This window comes from Scyliorhinus canicula, chromosome 7, assembly GCF_902713615.1.
Source record: "Scyliorhinus canicula chromosome 7, sScyCan1.1, whole genome shotgun sequence".
NCBI lineage: Eukaryota > Metazoa > Chordata > Chondrichthyes > Carcharhiniformes > Scyliorhinidae > Scyliorhinus > Scyliorhinus canicula.
In genome coordinates, this window is record NC_052152.1 from 135,890,659 (window position 1) to 135,910,716 (window position 20,058).

General features: G+C 48.2%; 1 protein-coding gene across 2 annotated transcripts in view; it reads left to right on the forward strand.

The window, feature by feature from the left end:
* LOC119969408 (tumor necrosis factor receptor superfamily member 5-like) overlaps positions 1 to 20,058 on the forward strand; it is a 119,305-nt gene that overhangs the window by 68,481 nt on the left and 30,766 nt on the right. For both annotated transcript variants that reach the window (XM_038803027.1, XM_038803026.1), the window contains 2 exons: positions 11,654 to 11,782; positions 19,382 to 19,525. In XM_038803027.1, coding sequence (XP_038658955.1) covers positions 11,662 to 11,782; positions 19,382 to 19,525 — 265 coding nt within the window. In that variant the 5' untranslated portion in view covers positions 11,654 to 11,661. The remainder of the gene's footprint in view (positions 1 to 11,653; positions 11,783 to 19,381; positions 19,526 to 20,058) is intronic.

Below are 20,058 nucleotides of genomic sequence, written 5' to 3' on the forward strand. Positions count from 1 at the left end.
TTGTCCATGAGTATTCTAAAACTTACGGAATTGTGATCGCTATTCCCAAAGTAATCACTGACTGAAGGTCGGGTTACTGCTGCTTGTTACTGGGCTTTGAGTGGTCTATGGAAGTGAAACATTAACGGCCGGTGGAGTGGGGGAAAGGGGGTTCGCGTCCGCACGCAACCACATGGATCCCATAATCCAGAATACAAAAATAAAAAACATCTGCTGCATCTTCTCTTCTCTTTTCCTGCTTTGGTCTTCTCATGCTTTGATCCTGTTCTTGTTCTCTCCTCGGAATGTCCAAGCTATGGGATCAAGCATAGTGTCTGTTAGTGATCCGTTTAACATCTTGAATGTTAGTATGTCCTCTTATGCCAAGTGTCCCTTTATGATTGGTCACTCCATGTGACTCCCTCATTTTTTTTTCAAAACGAATTTAGGACCAGACATACACTTAACTACTGTGCCACTGCGAGCCGTCTCGCAGGCGTTGCAATTTACCATCCCAATGTTCCTGGATGTAAATAGCATGTGGAATGGCCAACAAAGGGCTACCTAAAATAAAACAAACAAAACCAAACTTTTAGAAACAAGACTGTCGAAATGAGGTGCGTGTGGGCCGCGACGGGTAAGATTTGGGTGGAATCCCCGGGTAGGGCGTGCTGTGCTGTACCCGAGCTTAGCTGACCAGAGGGGGGTCCTCAGACAGGGCGGGTCCTCAATGCCGTAACTCCACTGCCTGAGCGACCTGAAACGAACGGGCAAGAATGTAGTCATCATGGGGGTTGCCCCTTCTGTCTGCCAAACAGAAGAGCAGTTATGAAACTGGAGCTAGCAAGCTCCCAGAGGTTTCGGCCGATATGCCTGTCGGCTGTACTTCAGACAGTTCAGCTGATACGGTTTCTTGCAAATTCTCAAAGGTATAGGCGGACAAATTGAGTGTGTGTCCGCAGAGCTACTGTTGCTGGAAAACAAACAAACAAACATGCAACAAACATACTGCAGGTTCCATCAGAAAAGGACACCATTTATCTCTCAAGCGGTTCCTCTTTTTACATCATCTGGACACCTCAATCATCATCTTCTGCGAACAGGGTCGCAAAGGAGTTGCCGTGTCGGGAGTCAGACTTAAAGTCATCCTCTTCTCCCGGATCCCATACCCTTGTATGGATCAGGCGTGCTATGGTTGCATTGTGTGAACGGGGGTCCATCTCGTCGTTCCGGACGAGCCTTGAGGAATTGTCGCGGTGCCAATGAGTTGTGTCAACAATTGAAAGAGCGAAAGTGGGGTCGACATTGTGGGGGCGGGGGTTCTGGGTCTGGGGCCTTTATGTATATGATCTCAAAAGGATCACTGGAGTCGGGTTCGTAGTCGCTGTGTGTGGGGTCTGTTGTATCGGGGCAGTAGAGAGGCGTGCTGTGGCTTTCGTCAGAGTCACAGTCGCTGTCTCTGCTGTGGCAGCTTGTGGGCGTGTAGGGGCGGGGTCTAAAGTCAATGGGCGGAGTCGAGGTCGAGTCCGATGAGGTGCTGGTCTGTGAGGGGGAGGGTGGAAATGCGTCTCTTGTGGGCGGGGAGTGGTGTGCTGCGTCAAGCATGACGTGATGTATGTGGTTGGACTGTGTTCCATATGCCTTTAACTAGTTAATATGGAACCAGGCAGTCTTCCCATTGGGGTACTTTATTTTATAAACCGAAGGGCTTACTTTGTCCGCAATTGAGTACGGACCTGAATACTTTGGGGCCAGAAATGTGCTGGGATTATAGACAGACGGCATCACTTGCTGTCCAACCTGAAACTCTGTGGAATGTACTGTCCGGTCGAAACGAGCCTTGCTCTGTTTCTTTTTCTTTCCCAATTTAACTGCGGCTTTTAACTGAGCCGATCTTACATTTTCCACTAATTGTTTGACTGCTGTCTCGTGTGTGAGGGCCGTCATTTATGGGCCGGTCATGGCGAGTTCTAAAAGGAATTCAGAACCTTTCATGGGGCGTCCGGTCATGAGTGTGTGTGGGGTGAAACCTGTTGAAGCTTAAACAGTATTCCTTAAAAACATAAGTGCGAATGGGAGCACCGAATCCCAAGGCGTATTATTTTCCTGGACCATCTTTCTAAGGGTCGATTTTAGAGTCCGATTCATGCGTTCCACTATACCGCTGGAATGAGGGTGGTACGCAATGTGGAAATTTTGTTTAATGCCGAATATGGTCAGGACGTTCTTCATGACCCGTCCTGTAAAATGAGATCTCTGGTCTGACTCAATACTTCTGGGGAGTCCCCATCTAGTAAAGATGTGGTGTGTCAGGATCTTTGCGGTTGTTTTGGCCGTGTTAGTTCGTGATGGCAATGCCTCTACCCATTTGGTGAATGTATCAATTACCACCAAAACGTATTAATAGCCATTCCTGCATGGGGGCAATGGACCTATAAAATCGATCTGGAGGTTAGTCCAGGGGCCATTAACGTGGCGAGTGTGACCAAGCTGAGCCTTCTTAGAATACCTCTCCGGGTTATTCTATGCACAAATTAAACAATTCTCGATGTAATGCGTTACATCTTCTCTCAAATTTGACCACCAACAGAGCTGTCTCAGGTGGGCTGTGGTGGGGTCTATCCCTTGGTGTCCATGACTGTCATGGAATAGGTAAATCATTTGATTCCTGTCCTTCTCAGGAACCACATACAGTTTATCTTTCAGCACCACACCATCGTGTGTGGTCAGAGCGTGTTTAAACTTGTCATACGGGGCCGAAAACCTTCCTCTCAAAATCTCCCTGAGATTGCTGTCCTGTTTTTGGGCCTGTATTAAATGCTCAATCTTGGTCTGTGAGACGTGAACTGAACTCACAAGGGCGCTAGCGGGGGATGTCCAATAATGTCTGTGCCTGGAACCTGCTTTTCCAGTGCGTCGTCTTTCACATTTCCAGGGGCGGATGACCGATGATGGCTTCTTACTTTAATTATTCCGTAAATCCTATCCTTTGCCTGTTCTAGGATATGGCGGAGCAATGGGGTTGATGGAAGTGGCTTTCCACCTGCGGAAACAAAACCTCTTGTCTTCCATAGGGGTAGAAAACCCGTCAAATTGTTGCAGACATATAGACTATCAGAATATATATCTGCTGGGCTGGGGAACGAATCTGGGTGGTCCACTATATATGCTATGGCCGCAAGCTCTGCTGCCTGCGTGCCTAAGTGACCGGGTAACTTTAAAGCTATTTCTTCTAACGCGCGTCCCTGCGCATCCTCTACATAGATGCCGCATCCTGTTATGCGCTCACCATTTAAAACAGTGGATGAACCTCTCTATCCTTATCTGCCAACTTCTTTCTTAACTCTAGATTCTCTCTTTCTATATCACTGACATCCACTTTACTTATGCGATGCCTTTCCTCTAATTCTGCGCAGAGCGTCCGAACGACCTCCTCTGTGCCTCGCAATTGTGCCAAGCAGGACACAATTACCATCGGCTTACGTGCTTTACCAAAATTCCTTTTGTGAATTGCGCTCAGGTCCTCCCACCAAGTATGTCCTATACTCCCGGGGCCTGTTTCCTCATTCGAACAGAATTTGCTCCGAAGGGGCCATCCTTTCCCTTTGAGGTACTTCCTGATCTCTTGTTCCCAAACGGGACACTAACCTACTCTGCTGGTCGCTGTGACCACAAACTCTTGGGGGTGGGGTGCACGAGGCGTTCCATTGCCTGCATGGCCATCTCTTTCTCAATGCTCTCGCTTAAATTTAGAACAAGGGATGCTAAGGCGGTGTTATACAATACGGGTAAGGCTTTCGCTAATTTCCGAAGTATCAAACTCCCGACAGTTTGTCGCAACAAAAATCTTTCGGTTTTACCTTATAAGGGTTAGTTACGCATGCAAAAACACACTTCCGAATTATGAGGATTGATGTGAACTACTTGAACACTTGTGGTTTTTCCTTTTCCCAATTGGATTTCTGATTCAAATTGCTGGGTTCTCTCGGAGTGGGGGGGCCACTTCTAGTCGAGTCCCATCTGGGTCGCCACTAAATGTCCAATTTTCCCTGCATGCAACTCAATGTTCCATTTTATGTCAGGAAGTGACCAGCTTCGGTGGCTACAACACTGACCACAATATGATAGAATTTACCCTGCAGTTTGAGAGGGAGAAGCTGGAGTCAGATGTAACGGTATTACAATTAAATAAGGGCAACTACAAAGACATGAAGGAGGAGCTGGCCAGAGTTGATTGGAAAAGGAGACTAGTAGGGAAGACAGTGGAACTGCAATGGCAGGAGTTTTTGGGGGTTATTCGGGAGGCACAGCAGAAATTCATCCCAAGGAGGACGAAACATGCTCACGGCAGGACAAGGCTTCCATGGTTGACGAGGGAAGTCAAGGACAGCATAAAAGCAAAAAAAAAAGCATACAAAGTGGCGAGGATTAGTGGGAAACCAAAGGATTAGGAATCATTTAAAAGTGAGCAGAGGACAACTAAAAAAGCAATAAGGGGGAGAGAAGATTAAATATGAGTGCAAGCTAGCTAGTAATATAAAAGAAGATAGGAAGAATTTCTTTCAATATATAAAAGGTAAAAGAGAGGCAAAAATAGACATTAGACCACTGGAAAATGTGGCTGGAGAAGTAATAATAGGCAACAAAAAAATGGCAGATGAACTGAATAGTTACTTTGCATCAGTCTTCACGGTGAAAGACACCAATGGGATGCCAGAGCTCCAGGAGAATCAGGGGGCAGAGGTGAGTGCAGTGGCCATCACTAAGGAGAAGGTGCTGGGGAAACTGAAAGGTCTGAAGGTAAATAAGTCTACACACCAGGGTCCTAAACGAGATAGCTGAGAAAATTGTGGAGGCATTGGTAGTGATCTTTCAGGAACCACTGGAGGCAGTAAGTGTTCCAGAGGACTGGAAAATGACTAATGTAAACTGCTGTTTAAGAAGGGAGGGAGGCAAAAGACAGGAAATTATCGGCTGGTTAGCCTGACTTCGGTCATTGGTAAGATTTTAGAGTCTGTTATTAAAGATGAGATCGCGAAGTACTTGGAAGTGCATGGTAAAATAGGACTGAGTCAGCACGGCTTTGTCAAAGGGAGGTCATGTCTGGCAAATCTATTGGAGTTCTTTGAGGAGGTAACAAGCAAGTTAGACAAAGGAGAACCAGTGGACATGATTTATTTAGATTTTCAGAAGGCCTTTGACAAGGTGCCGCATAGGGGACTGTTAAATAAGTTAAGAGCCCATGATGTTAAGGGTGAGATCCTGGCATGGATAGAGGATTGGCTGACTGGCAGAGAGTAGGGATAAAGGGGTATTTTTCAGGATGGCGGCCGGTGACTAGTGCTGTGTGCCTCAGGGGTCTGTGCTGGGACCACAACTTTTCACAATATACATTAATGATCTGGAAGAAGGAACTGTTGCTAGGTTTGCAGATTATAAAAAGATCTGTGGAGGGACGGGTAGAATTAAGGAAGCAAGGGGGCTACAGAAAGGTTTGGACAAGCTAGGAGAATGGGCAATGAAGTGGCAAATGAAATACAATGTGGAAAAGTGTGAGATTATGCACTTTGGAAGGAGGAATTTAGGCATAGACTATTTTCTAAATGGGGAAATGCTGAGGAAATCAGAAGCACAAAGGGACTTGGGAGTCCTTGTTCACGATTCTCTTAAGGTTAACGTGCAGGTTCAGTCCGCAGGTTCACCCCAACAGGATCCATCTCCGGACCACTAGAGAGGCAAAGGCCAGAACATTGGCCTCTCTCACCCCCTGGACTCCTGGGTCTTCAGACACTCCAAACATTTCCAATTCTGGACTCGGGACTGCCTTCACCCTCAGCCCCCAGACATTACGCCAGGGAACCCCCGCCAAAATCCCTGCAACTTTGGGCAGGCCCAAAACATGTGGACATAATTCACGGACCCCACCCCGCTCACCACCCACAGCTAACGTCCCAGCCCCTCAAAGAACCTACTTATTCTTGCCACCGTCATATGCGCCCTATGGACTACCTTAAATTGGATGAGAGGTAGATATATCATGGTTAGCGGTAAGCTGGAAGGGTTGCTGGTGGTGCTTGTGAATGTTTACATACCAACTGGGATGATGTGGAGTTTGTGAGACAGATGTTTGGGAAGATTCTGGATCTGGATTCACACAATCTGAACATGTGGCGGGACTTCAATACGGTTATTTGACCCAAGGCTGGACCGGTCGAGTTCAAGGACAGGCAGGGTGCCGGCAATGGTGAAGGAACTAAATGGGTTCATGGAGCAGGTGGGTGGGGCAGACCCATGGAGGTTTGGATGGCCAAGAGCAAACGGGTTCTCCTTCTTCTCACATGTACATAAAGTACACTCCCAGATCGACTTTTTTATTTTGAGCAGGTCTTTACTGGCACTTAGTTGACACTGAGTATTCGGCGATTGCTGTGTTGGACCATGGCCCACATTGGGCGGACCTACAGGTGAGCAAGGAGGGTGGTCAGCGCCCGCAATGGAGATTGGATGTTGGACTGTTAGCGGACGAGGGGATGTGCGGGCGGGTGAGGGAAACCATCCAGAATTACCTGGAGATTAACGGTACGGGAGAGGTCTCAGGAGCAATGGTTTGGGACGCACTGAAGGCAATGGTCAGAGGGGAGCTGATTTTGATTCAGGCCCATACGGAGAAGGAAGAGAGGGCAGAGGTGGATAGGTTGGTCGGGAAAATACTTCAGGTAGACAGGAGTATACGGAGGCCCCGGAGGTAAACGACGGAGGCTACAAGTGGAATTTGGCTTGTTATCTACGGTAAATGCGGTGGAGCAGTTGAGGAAGGCGAGGGGGGGCGATATATGAGTGTGGAGAGAAGGCTAGTAAAATGCTGACACACCAGCTCAGGAAAAGGGAGGCAGCTAGGGAGAGTGAAGGACAGAAGAGGGAACAGAATCTTGGACTCAGCAGGGTTTAACGGGGTGTTTAAGGTGTTCTACAACAGGCTATACGAGTCGGAATCCCCAGCTGGAGTGGAAGGAATGAGGCAATTTCCGGGAGGGCTGGAGTTCCCGAAGGTGGACGAAGGGTTGGTAGAAGGGCTGGGAGCCCGAATAGGGATGGAAGAAATCACAGATGGACTGGAGGCCTTGCAGTCAGGCAAGGCCCCGGGACCAGATGGTTACCCAGTGGAGTTTTATAAAAAGTCATGTGAGATGTTGGGCCCACCGTTGGTGAAGACATTTAATGAGGCAAGGGAGCGTGGTGTTCTTCCCCCGACAAAGCTTCCCTACATAACCCAGCCTCCAGCTCACTCCCCAGCTCCTCCTCCCATTTTCGTTTAACTACTCCTATTGGGGCGCCCTCCCAATCCATCAATTCCGTATATATCTCTGACACCCTGCCCTCTCGAACCCCTGTTCTCAACAGCACCATGTCCTGCAACCCAGGAGTGGCAGATCAGGAAAGGACGGCACCTGCTTTCTCACATAGTACCACACCTATAAGTATCGGAACCCGTTTCCGCTGGGCAACAAATACTCCTTCACCAGTCCTCTCAAACTAGGAAGCTGCCATCCACAAACAAATCTCCAAACTGTTCAATCCCCACTCGCCACAAACCCTGAAACCCATCATCCAGTTCCCCCGGAGCGAACCTGTGATTCCCACAGATCGGGACCCGAACCGAAGTCCCCTCAAACCTCAAGTACTGTCACCACTGTCCCCACACCCTCCGGGCCGCCACTACCACCAAACTTGTTTAGTACCTGGTCTGCGAGAACGGCAGAGGCGCTGTCAACAGTGCTCCTAAACTAGTACCCTTACACGAGGCTGCCTCCATCCACTCCCAAACCAACCCATCCTCCACTACCCACTACCCACTTCCTTACCATGGATATATTTTCCGCCCAATAATATCTAATTAAATTTGGCAAGACAAACCCGCCCCCCCTCCCGCTCCAACAGCGCCTTCTTTACCCGAGGGGTCTTCCCCGCCCACATAAATCCCAATATCAACGAGTTAACCTTTTTGAAAAAGACGTTGGGGATAAAAATCGTGAGGTTCTGGAATGCAAATTAAAAACCTCAGGAGCACAGTCATCTTTACGGGCTGCACCTGCCCCACCAATGGCAATGAAAGCATATCCCACCTTTTAAATTACCCCTTCACCCCCGCGCCACCTAGATACCTAAAACTCACCCCTACTACCTTAAACGGCATCTTGCCCAACCTCCTCACCTGCCCCCTTGCCTGAATTGGGAAGACCTCACTCTTTCCCATGTTTAATTTGTCCCCAAAAACCAGCCGAATTTCACCAAAACAGTGGGGGAAGTGAGGGAAGAATGGATAGTGAGAAAAAGAGTTAAACATAAGCAGAGATGTGGGGCGGGATTCTCCGACCCCCCCCCCCCCCCCCCCCCCCCCCCCCGCTGGGATGGAGAATCGTTGGGGGGTGGCATGAATCCTGCCCCGCCGGCTGCTGAATTCTCCGGTGCCGGGGAATTGGCAGGGGCTGGAATCGCGCCGCGCCGGTTGGCGGCTGCTGGCAGCGCCACCCCCCCCCGGCGATTCTCCAGCCTACGATGGGCCGATTGGCCGCCCATTTTCGGCCAGTCCCGCCGGTGTATATTACACCAGGTATTTGCCGGTGGGACCAGGCTGCGTGAGTGGCCTCCGGGGTCCTCGGGGGGGCGGGGGCGCAGGGGGATCTGGCCCCAGGAGGTGCCCCAACGAAGGCTTGGCCCACGATCCGACGGCGAGCCTGTGCCGTGGGGGCACTCTATTCTTCTGCGTCAGCCGCTGTGGTAGTCTGCAATGGCCATCGCGGAGATGATCCCCACTGCGCATGCGCTGGGATGACGCCAGCACACGCTCCCGCTTCCGCACATACGCCAACTTGCGCCGGCTGGTGGAGGCCCTTTGGCGTCAGTTAGCATGGTGCCAAGCCCCTTCCCCGCCAGCCGGTGCCGCGCAAACCACCCCAGCACCGGCCTAGCCCCTGAAGGTGCGGAGGATTCTGCACCTTTGGGGCGGCCCGGCGACGGAGTGGTTCATGCCACTCCTCGGTGCCAGAGCTGCCCGCACCACCGATTCCCGCAGAATCCCGCCCATGGATACTGCATTGCGGTGTTCGTGTCAAAGAGAGAGGGAGAAGAAACAGAAAGGATTGACAATTGGCAAAGAAGCAGGGAATCCATTGGAAGAGAGACCGTTTGTTGTCCATAAAGGTTATAATCATAGAAGAATAGAAGGTTGAATCTTGAACTGTTGAGATTGTCATGCAGTTCTAGGGGATCAATTGTTAACATTTTGGATGAGGTGTTAAGCCGAGACTCTGCTTGTTCTGCTCTGAGATTTGTTCTGAGATTTGTTCTGAGATTAATAAAGATCCCATGGCACCAGTTAGAGGGCAGGGAGTTCTTCCACTCAACCAACACCGTTACAAACAAGATAACTGGCCAGTCCTGATTGTCGGATGTTGTTGAGTGCGAAACGACTGCCACATTTGCCCTGTGTAACAGTCTCTGCATTTCAAAATCAGCCATTGTGTGAATCCTGTGACCTCTTTCTGAGGGAAGAAAGTGAAGTAATTCTATAAATGCAGGGGAATGCATAATAAGGGACACAGGGGAATGCATAATAAGGGACAAAGAAATGGCTGAGCAATTGAATACATACTTTGGTTCTGTCTTCACAAATGAGGACACAAATCAGATCCCAGAAATGTTGGAGAATGAAAGGTTTAGTGAGAGGGAAGAACTGAGGGAGATCAACATTAGTTAGAGAAATGGTGCTGGAAAAACTGATGGGATTGAAGGCGGATAAACTGCAGGGCCTGAGAATCTGCATCCCAGAGTACTTAAGGAGGTGGCTTTGGAAATAGTGGATGCATTGGTGGCCATCTTTTGGGATTCTATAGACTCTGGAACTGTCCCTGCAGATTGGAGGGTAGCTCACATCACTCCGATATTCAAAAAGGGAGGTAGGGAGAAAGCAGGGAATTATAGACCAGTAAGCCTAACATCGGTAGTGGGGAAAATGCTTGAATCCATTACCAAGGACTTTATAGTGGAACATTTACAAAGCAGTGGCAGGATCAGTCAGAATCAGCATGGATTTATGAAGGGAAAATTATGCTTGACAAATCTGTTGGAATTCTTTGAAGAGGTAACTAGTACAGTCGACAAGGGGGAAATGAAAAATGAAATGAAAATCGCTTATTGTCACGAGTAGGCTTCAAATGAAGTTACTGTGAAAAGCCCCTAGTCGCCACATTCCGGCACCTGTTCGGGGAGGCTGTTACGGGAATCGAACCGTGCTGCTGGCCTGCTTGGTCTGCTTTCAAAGCCAGCGATTTAGCCCTGTTCTAAACAGCCCCGTATAATAGCGACTGGGAGCCAGACGATGTGGTATATTGGGACTTTTGAAGGCGTTTGACAAAGTCCCGCATGAGAGATTACTGTGCAAAATTAAAGTGCATGGGATTGGGGGAAATTTATTGAGGTGGATAGAAAACTGGTTGGCAGAGAGGAAACAAAGAGTAGGGATTATGAGCAGGCAGTAACCAGTGGGGTACTACAGGGATCGGTGCTGGGACCCCAGCTATTCACAATATATATTAATGATTTGGATGAGGGAACAAAATGTAACATCTCAAAGTTTGCAGATGATACCAAATTAGGTGGGAGGGTGAATTGTGACGATGATGGAGGGATCCTACAGCAAGACCAGGCCAGGTTGGGCAAGTGGGCAAACCAATGACAGATGCAGTATTATTTGGATAAGTGTGAGGTTATTCATTTTGGAAGCAAAAACAGGAAGGCAGATTACTACCTGATTGGTTGTAAATTGGGAGAGGGGAGTGTGCAGCGGGACCTGGGTGTCCTTGTGCACCATTCGCTGAAGGTAAGCATGCAGGTGCAGCAGGTGGTAAAGAAGGCTAATGGTATGTTGGCCTTCATTGCAAGAGGTTTCGAGTATAGAAGCAGGGATGTGTTGCTGCAATTGTACAGGGCCTTGGCGAGGACACACTTGGAGTATTGTGTGCAGTTTTGGTCACCTTCTCTGAGGAAGGATGTTCTTGCTCTCAAGGGAGTGCAGAAAAAGTTTACCAGACTGATTCCAGGGATGGTGGGACTGTCATATGAGGAGAGATTGACTAGGTTGGGATTGTTCTCGCTGGAGTTCAGAAGAATGAGGGGGGATCTCATAGAGACTTATAAAATTCTAACAGGACTAGACGGGGTAAATGCAGGAAAGATGTTACCAATGATGGGTGTGTCCAGAACCAGGGGTCACAGCCTGAAGATTCAGGGTAAACCATTTTGGACAGCGATAAGGAGACATTTCTTCATACAAAGAGTCGTGAGCCTGTAGAATTCATTACCACAGGAAGTAGTTGATGCTAAAACTTTGCATATATTCAAGAGGTGGCTGGATATAGCACTTGGGGAGAATGGGATCAAAGGCTTTGGGGAGAAAGCAGGATTAGGCTATTGAGTTGGATGATCAGCCATGATCGTGATGAATGGCAGAGCAGGCTCGAAGGGCCAAAAGGCCTCCTCCTGCTCCTATCTTCTATGTATCTATATTTATCTATGAAAGCCTTTGACTCTTACACAGCCATAATTCTTATGACATGAGGTTATGTCTTCCATTGTAATGGTGTAGTTTGAAGATGGGTGTTTTATTTTTTCGCAGGTTCGTTCATGCAAGCAGAATGTAAAGGGAGTGTAAATTCACATTGTATTCCTTGTTTGAGTGGCTTCTACCAACCTCTGTGGACCAAGGAAGACCATTGCAGGAAACACTCAGCTTGCGATTCTGCAGGTACTTCTTCATTTTGTTTCAATAAGGTTGCAATTAATATTCTTAGTTGTTTAGCTGATATGTTTAATTTCCCTGAAACGCCTCTTTATTGCTCCCTATCATGGCATGATCTGTGAGTCAATGGACAGTTAGTTGTTTGACCTCCCAAGTTAAAAGATTGTAGGTTTAAGTCCCAGTCCAGAGACTTGAGCATGGAATCTAGGCTACCACTTCAGCGCGGTGCAAAGCATTTGCTGCCCTGCTATCTTTTACGTGATATATTAATAATAATCTTTATTATTGTCACAAGTAGGCTTACATAACACGGCAATGAAGTTACTGTGAAAATCCCCTGGTCACCACATTCCGGCGCCTGTTCGGGTACACAGAGGGAGAATTCAGAATGTCCTATTTACCTAATAGCAAGTCTTTCAGGACTTGTGGGAGGAAACCGGAGCGTCTGGAGGAAAGCCACGCAGACACGGGGAGAACGTGCAGACTCGGCACAGACAGTGACCCAAGCCGGGAATTGAACCTGGAGCCCTGGCGCTGTGAAGCAACAGTGCTACCGTGCCGCCCAGAGCAAGGCCCTCGTCTGCTCTTTCACGTGGATGTAAAAATCTCACTCCACTATTTCGACGAAGAACAGTGGGTGTAGTCACTAGTGCTCTGGCCAACATTTACCTCTTCAGCCAACAACGGTAAAACTGATTACCTAGTCATTATCACATTGCCATTTGTGGGATCTTGCCGTGTGAAAATTGCCGCGTTTCCTAGGTTACAGCAGTGGCACTTCAAAAAGTACTTCATTGGCTGTAAAGTACTGGAGGACATCCTGAGTTTGTGAGAGGTGCAAGACAAATGCAAATCTTTATTTTGTCCTTATCACTCTGCCTTCCAAGCAGTTCTTCAAAATTCATCTCTTCAATGAAGCCTTTGGTCACCTGTCCCTATTTGCAAACACTCAATGTACTGGTAATCTATAGAGGTACAGCTCTGAATGTTGAATGATAATAAGATAAGACAGTAAATTTAATAGGCCAAACTAAAAGTGATGACTGATGAGATCGAACAGGGCATAACAAACTATGAAAATAAATTCCTTTGATCCTCTTTAGTTTGGGGGGGGGGGGGGGGGCTGACTAATGCTCAGAGGAGGTTCCTCTCATCCCTTGTTCAAATGAGGAAGCCTCGTGTGCAAATCCAGACATTGGAGCTTGGTATTCCAGACCCGGCCCAAGGCTGATTGGGAATGGGGTGGGATGTAATTCTTGCTTATCTGATATCTTTCGCACCAACCCTGCTGCCATTTCTGAGCTTGGTTTTGTTCTAATACTTGAAGTGAGTTTCTATGAATTGGAATTCGCCCATTCTGAAAGAGAATCACAGGATGTAATGGTGCTGCCCTGTGTCACTAGTCGGTGTTGGAGTTGTGTGTATGGGGTTGAATGTGTCTGTGTGTGGAGGGATGGTGCTTTTGGAGTCATTGGGAAGAAGGAGATGATGGGAAGTAGGAAGGGATTGTGGTGGGGGTGGAGAAATGATCAGGAGAGAGGGTGACAACTGAATTGCGGGGGAGGGGAGGGAAAGTAATTGAAACAAATGGGGTTGACCAGGAGAGATGGGGTGGCGGGGGAAGGAAGGCAGTGACTGGGAGAAAAAGGCAGGCAATCAAGAAAGGAATAAGTAGTAATTGGTGGCAGTGTGTACTCAGGTAATTAAGTCGTAACAACCTTTTACTGGTGGCCCTCAGTGACCCCTTTAAGGTATACTGGTTAGGCCACATACAGACTTAGCTTTTTGAACTAGCACTGACTGTCCATGTCAACCCAATTTGCAAAAGGGGCTTCCAACATTCAAATGGGCAGCCTTATCCCTGCTTGAGGCATGGGCATTGGAGGCTTACACCAATATGGCAGGAGCCGTATTTCAGCTCGGAATGTGTGCGACACACCGGCTACCATATTGATCTGTGGAAGAGGAGCACTAGAAATAGACAGCAATGGAGAGAGCAAGGAAATTACTGACTGTATGTTGTTGCTCAGTAACTCGAATGTGCAATCTATAGATGACTGCTACAGGATGTGGTACATCAACCTCAAACAGAGGTGGGAGTGTGGATGTGTTTTAAACTGTGTGAGTTCTGGCTGTCAGTGAATGTGTTTTGATAAGTGGTAAGTCAGGTGAAGGTCATCAGTCAGGAATGGTTTGAAAACTGTTCCTTTGTTGCTGCAGGCCAGACCAATGGGCCGGCTGTTTTTTCTTTCTCCAGGAAGTGAGGGTCTATGTGAGGTCGTTCTTTGCTGATGACTGAAAATAAGATAAGAAGTACCCTTATATTGACGGATGGAGATGGGTGTGGTTCACAGTTCTGTTCCTCACTACTGCATTCTCCCCCCATCCAGTACGGAGGGCTCTGCACCCCTTCACCATCACGCGGGGCTCTGCACCCCTTCACCATCACGCGGGGCTCTGCACCCCTTCACCATCACACAGGGCTCTGCACCCCTTCACCATCACGCGGGGCTCTGCACCCCTTCACCATCACGCGGGGCTCTGCAACCCCTTCACCATCACGCAGGGCTCTGCAACCCCTTCACCATCACGCGGGGCTCTGAACCCCTTCACCATCACGCGGGGCTCTGAACCCCTTCACCATCACACAAGGCTCTGCAATCCCTCACCATCACGCGGGGCTCTGCACCCCTTCACCATCACACAAGGCTCTGCAACCCCTCACCATCACGCGGGGCTCTGCACCCCTTCACCGTCACTCCCTCACCATCACGCGGGGCTCTGCACTCCCTCACCGTCACACGGGGCTCTGCATTCCCTCATCGTGACACGGGGCTCCACACACCCTCACCATCACCCCCTCACCATCACGCGGGGCTCCGCATTCCCTCATCGTCACATGGGGCTCCACACCTCCTCACCATCACCCCCTCACCGTCACGCAGGGGCTCTGCATCCCTTAACCATCAAGCGGGGCAACGCACCCCCTGACTGTCACACCCTCACCATCACCCCTTTACCATCACACGGGGCCATGCACCCCCCCCCCCCCCCCCCCCCCCCAACCGACATGAGGGACTCCGCACTCCCTCACCATCAACCCCTCACCACCTCGCAGGGCTCCACAACACCTCACCACCTTGCAGGGCTCCACACTCCCTCACCATCAGCCCCTTACCGTCACGGAGGGCACTGCACCCCCTCACTATTTCCCCCCTCATCATCTTTGCAGCTTCTCACCATCATTTCTATCTTCTTTGCTCTGCATATTGAACATTAGAACATGTAACCCCAAGAAATAGGAGCAGGATGAGGCTATTTGGCCTTCGAGCCTGCTCCACCAGTCCATAAGATCGTGGCTGATCTGATGGTGGCCTTAACTTTGCTTCCCTAACAGCCCCCAGCCCCTCCATAACCCTTGACTCCCTTGTTGATCAAAAATTTGTCCAACTCAGTCTTGAATATATTCAGTTCCCTGGCCACCACTGCTCTCTGGGTCAGGGATTCCAAAGACTAGAACATAGAACAGTACAGCACAGAACAGGCCCTTCGGCCCTCAATGTTGTGCCGAGCCATGATCACCTTACTCAAACCCACGTACCCACCCTATACCCGTAACCCAACAACTCCCCCCTTAACCTTACTTTTATTAGGACACTACGGGCAATTTAGCCTGGCCAATCCACCTAACCCGCACATCTTTGGACTGTGGGAGGAAACCGGAGGACCCGGAGGAAACCCACGCACACAGGGGGAGGACGTGCAGACTCCACACAGACAGTGACCCAGCCGGGAATCGAACCTGGGACCCTGGAGCTGTGAAGCATTTATGCTAACCACCATGCTACCCTGCTGCCCCTAATGGCCCTCTGTCACCTGTCATTCTTCTACACTCTATTACAGGCCCAATCTTCCCTCATAGGACAAACCCTTCATCCCAGGAATCAACCAAGTGAATCCTCTCTGAACTGCCTCCAGTACAAATCTGTCCCTCTTTAAGTTAGATGACCGAAACTATACACACTACTCTCACAATTGGTCTCACTAATGCCTTGTGGCAAGACTTTCCTATTTTTGTACTCCTTCCCCCTTGCAATAAAGGCCAACATTCCATTTGCCTTCCTAATTACTTGCTGTACCTGCAATCTGACTTTTTTGTAATGAATGTACAAGGTTACCCAGATCCCTCTGTACAGCAGCATTCTGCAGCCTCTCTCTATTTAACACTTCAGGTCATGATGACCCTTCAGCAGAACTGGAGGGAGCTAGAAACGTAATACGTTTTGAGCAGTGAAGGAAAGGCATGGGGGAGGGGTGAGGGTGCTGTCTTTAGGCTGGGTTTTCCCACCCCCCCTCCCCCCATGCGGTATGTATTGTGTTGGCGGAGGCGGCTTCCCGTTGTTTGCACCGCCCACCCCCCATGGAACCTATGGCGGGGTGGGGTTGGCCAGATAAATCCCACCCTTTGTATCCTACTCACAACTTACTACCCTGCCCATCTTCAAATGGTCAACAAATTTTGCTATGATATAGTCAATTCTTTCACCCAAGTCATTAATATAGATCATAAATAGTTACGGTCCCAGCATTGATCCCTGTGACGCTCCACTAGTTACAGTTTGCCAAACTGAAAGTGACCCATTTTATCCAACTGTTTCTTGTTAATTAACCAGTCCCCTGCTAATATATCACCCCCAATACCATATGCTCTCATCCTGTGGAATAACCTTTGATGTGGTACCTTATCAAATGCCTTTGGAAATCCAAATGCACTGCATCTACTGGTTCCCCTTTGTACATTTTTAAAGAGCTCAAATAAATTTGTCAAACACTATTATATTCATTTCATTGAACCAAATCGACTCTGCCTAATGATTTTCTAAAAGTCCAGCATCTATCTCCATAATAGATTCCAGCATTTTCTCAATGATAGGTGTTAGATGTCTATAGTTTCCTGTTTTCTGTCTCCCTCCTTTCCTCAAACCGCGTTACTACATTTGTGCTTTTCCAAACTGCTGGGATGTTTCCAGAATCGAGGACACTGGAAGATTACAAGCAAGCAGAGTTTCATTGACAGGAACAGCAGCAGATCAGAAAGTGCTGGGAGTGATAGAGACAGAAGAGGGAAGGGGATTGACAGCATGAGGAGGAGGGAGAAGAATACTAATGAATGGGGGACAGGGCAAAAGAAGGAAAGGGAGTCTTTGGATTTTATAACCCTTTTCCTGCCCTCATGTTATCCGACAGCTAACGCCAACGATGTACTTTTGAAATGTTCTCATTGTAAGAACTGCAGCAAATCAATTTTCACACAGCAGTGTCCCACTAAGAAGCAAAGGTGTGCAGGTAGATTGGCTTTGCTAAATTGCCCCTAAGTATCCAAAGGTTAGCTGGAGCTACGGGGATAGGGTGGGGTATTGGGCCGAGGTAGGGTGTTCTTTCGGAAGATTGGTGCAGACTCTAAGGGACGAACGGCCTCCTTCTGCATTGTCGGGATCCAAATGATTCTATGATGATGGCCAGATTTCTACTTGTGGTGTGCCAATCCACGCAACCTTTGGGTTAAATAAGGTGTAGCCTGTGGTAGTCACCACTAGCAGTATTATATGTATTACGGTAAGACAAGTATACTAGAGGTATATGGGTAAATCCTTGCCTGCTAGCTCCGCCCAGTAGGCGGTGTATAAATGTGTGTGCTCGCCGGTGCTGCAGCCATTCTGACAGCAGCTACAGGAGACACAACATTTTTGCTCAATAAAGCCTCGATTATTCCACTACTCTCGTCTTTGTGGTAATTGATAGTGCATCACAGCCCTAATTGAGAGTTTCATTTCAACATTACAATGATCTGATGAGTGCAGGTGGAATTCCCCACCATTTTGTGCTATGATTGCCCCTATAAAATGGGGCTGACAGGAAGTGGTTATTTTTGAAATGGAATGATGAAGATGGACTGAATTTATAAAATGGTTTCCGTTTGCAAATATGAGTTTATTTTTCTTCAAGGGGTGGCATTCGGACTGATTATAAACGGAGAATCATTCCCCAGGTACAACCATTGATCTTGAAGAGAAACTCTGTGATAAGGTTCAGGATAACTCCTGCCTCCATTTTATTTTTGCTAGTTGGGTTCTTTTCTTCTTCACTTTGCAATTGGACAGCTGCGATCCAGCCATTCATGCCTCATCTGGTCACATCTTTTTGTTTCTGCCCATGAACATGAAACATTATGTTACTCAATCACTCCCTCCCTCTAACTTATCGTGGACTGTCTCTCTTGTTCCTCTGCACCCCACCCCTCCCCGCGTTCCTTTCACTGCTTAAAACCTGTTACGTTTCTATTCCCCTTAAGTTCTGGTGAAGGGTTATCATGATCGGAAATGTTAACTATGTTGCCCTGCACAAATGCTGCTTGTCCTGCTGAGTATTTCACCACCTGGATGTTCCTCTCCAAGCCACACACACACACACAGCATCCTGACTTGGAAATATATCGCTGTTCCTTCACTGCCGCTGTGCCAAAATCCTGAAACTCCCTGACAGCACTCTGGGTGTACCTGCACTATAGTGGCTTAAGAAGGCAGATCACCACCACCTCCCCAAGGGCAACTAGGGATGGACAATCAATGCTGAACTAGCTAGCGAAGCTCACATCCCCTGAAAGAAGAAACATAGCATTGCCTGTCCCTACTTCTACCCTGGCCCAGCTCCGTAGTCTTGTGAACTCCAGTCTAAATGCAAACTTTTATTTCTTCTTTTGCTCCATCATCTCCCTGGCGAAGATGAGCCAACAGCACAAACTTGAAATGAAAGTTCCCTGGATACGCACAGCCCCGTGGCACATTAGACAATGGAGACGAGTTAAAATACACAGCTTCTACTTTAGTGGCAAATATTCCCTCCTGATGTGTGGCGTTTTACAGATCAATACACGAGGATGAGCTAAAGAAATTTACAACTGCAGTAAACTTAAAGATGAGCTCTGTCACAACATCAAAATGAGCTCTGACTAGTTTTACTTTACCAGGTTAAAGTCCAGGTTAACCTGGTGTTGTAAGACTTCTTACTGTGCTCACCCCAGTCCAACGCCGGCATCTCCACATCATAGTTTTACTTTGTCAGGAATCACAGTTGAACAAAGTCCTTGGCCACTTTGCAGAACATCCCAACATGCAGCTATACAGAGTGATGTATTGTGGGTCTGGACTACGGTTTGCCGCATGATGCACATTTGGCTTTGGTGCTGATGCTGCAGACAGTTGTAATTTAAGAGGTCATGGAGGCAAGCACATGTGAAAAGAGTTAATTATGAGGAGGAGAGCTTTGGCAAAGTGGGAATTTTCACCTTAGATGAGGGTGACCTGCGCCAAGTGAACTCCTTCTCCTCATTCAACCTAGTGCAGCAAATACCGCTGCAGTTTAAGTGTAACAAAGGGATAACCGATTGATACCTGACCCAGTGGCAGCAAAGGGAGAGGAGGTTGAGATAGGACTGGGAGATATGGAGTAAGTTGGACACCCCTCTTCTCACCTCTACATCCTTGTATTCTGACCTGTGCCTGAGATCTAATGCTTGCATTTGTTCTGTGTTTTTGTTTTAAATAGGAGGCTTTGAAGTAATAGAAGCTGGTAACCAGTTAAAGGATATTGTGTGCCTCTGTAGAAACGGAATGCACTGTCCTAATGAAGACTGTGAGGTCTGCGAACATGATAAAAGTTGTTCTCCTGGCCAAGGAGTCATAATTCCAGGTGAGATGCCAGTAGGTCAGGGTTACAGCATTGACTGAAATGGAATGTAATAGAGTTTTGCTGTAAGGCATCTGGGATTAGAAAGCCATTATTCTGAAGTTTAACTGGGAGTGTGAATGATTAAGGTAGTCACTGATGGGATAGTTATGGTCCATGAGGGAGCAGGTTTGATAAATTTGTGTGCTTTATTCGACTTGTTCCATACAATAAACTGTATGATGTTGACCATAAAATGCCTGAGAGTGAGTTGTTCCTGCAACTTGACCTCACGTGATGTGGCCCAGAAGCCAGGCCTACACCATGGGCTCTCAGCTGGTAGCTGAGTGACACTGAGAGGCAGGGGATAAGGTTGCCCGTCTGCTCTTACAACCAGTGTGGCCCAGGGAGACTGTGGATTAAAACAGTCAGAAAATCCCAAGTCCACATGTTTTGGACATGTCCAAATTTTGGGGGATTTTGGCAGGGGTTTGCGGATGTCATGTCCACGGTGTTAAAAACAAGGGTGGCGCTGAGTCCAGAGGTGGCAGTTTGCG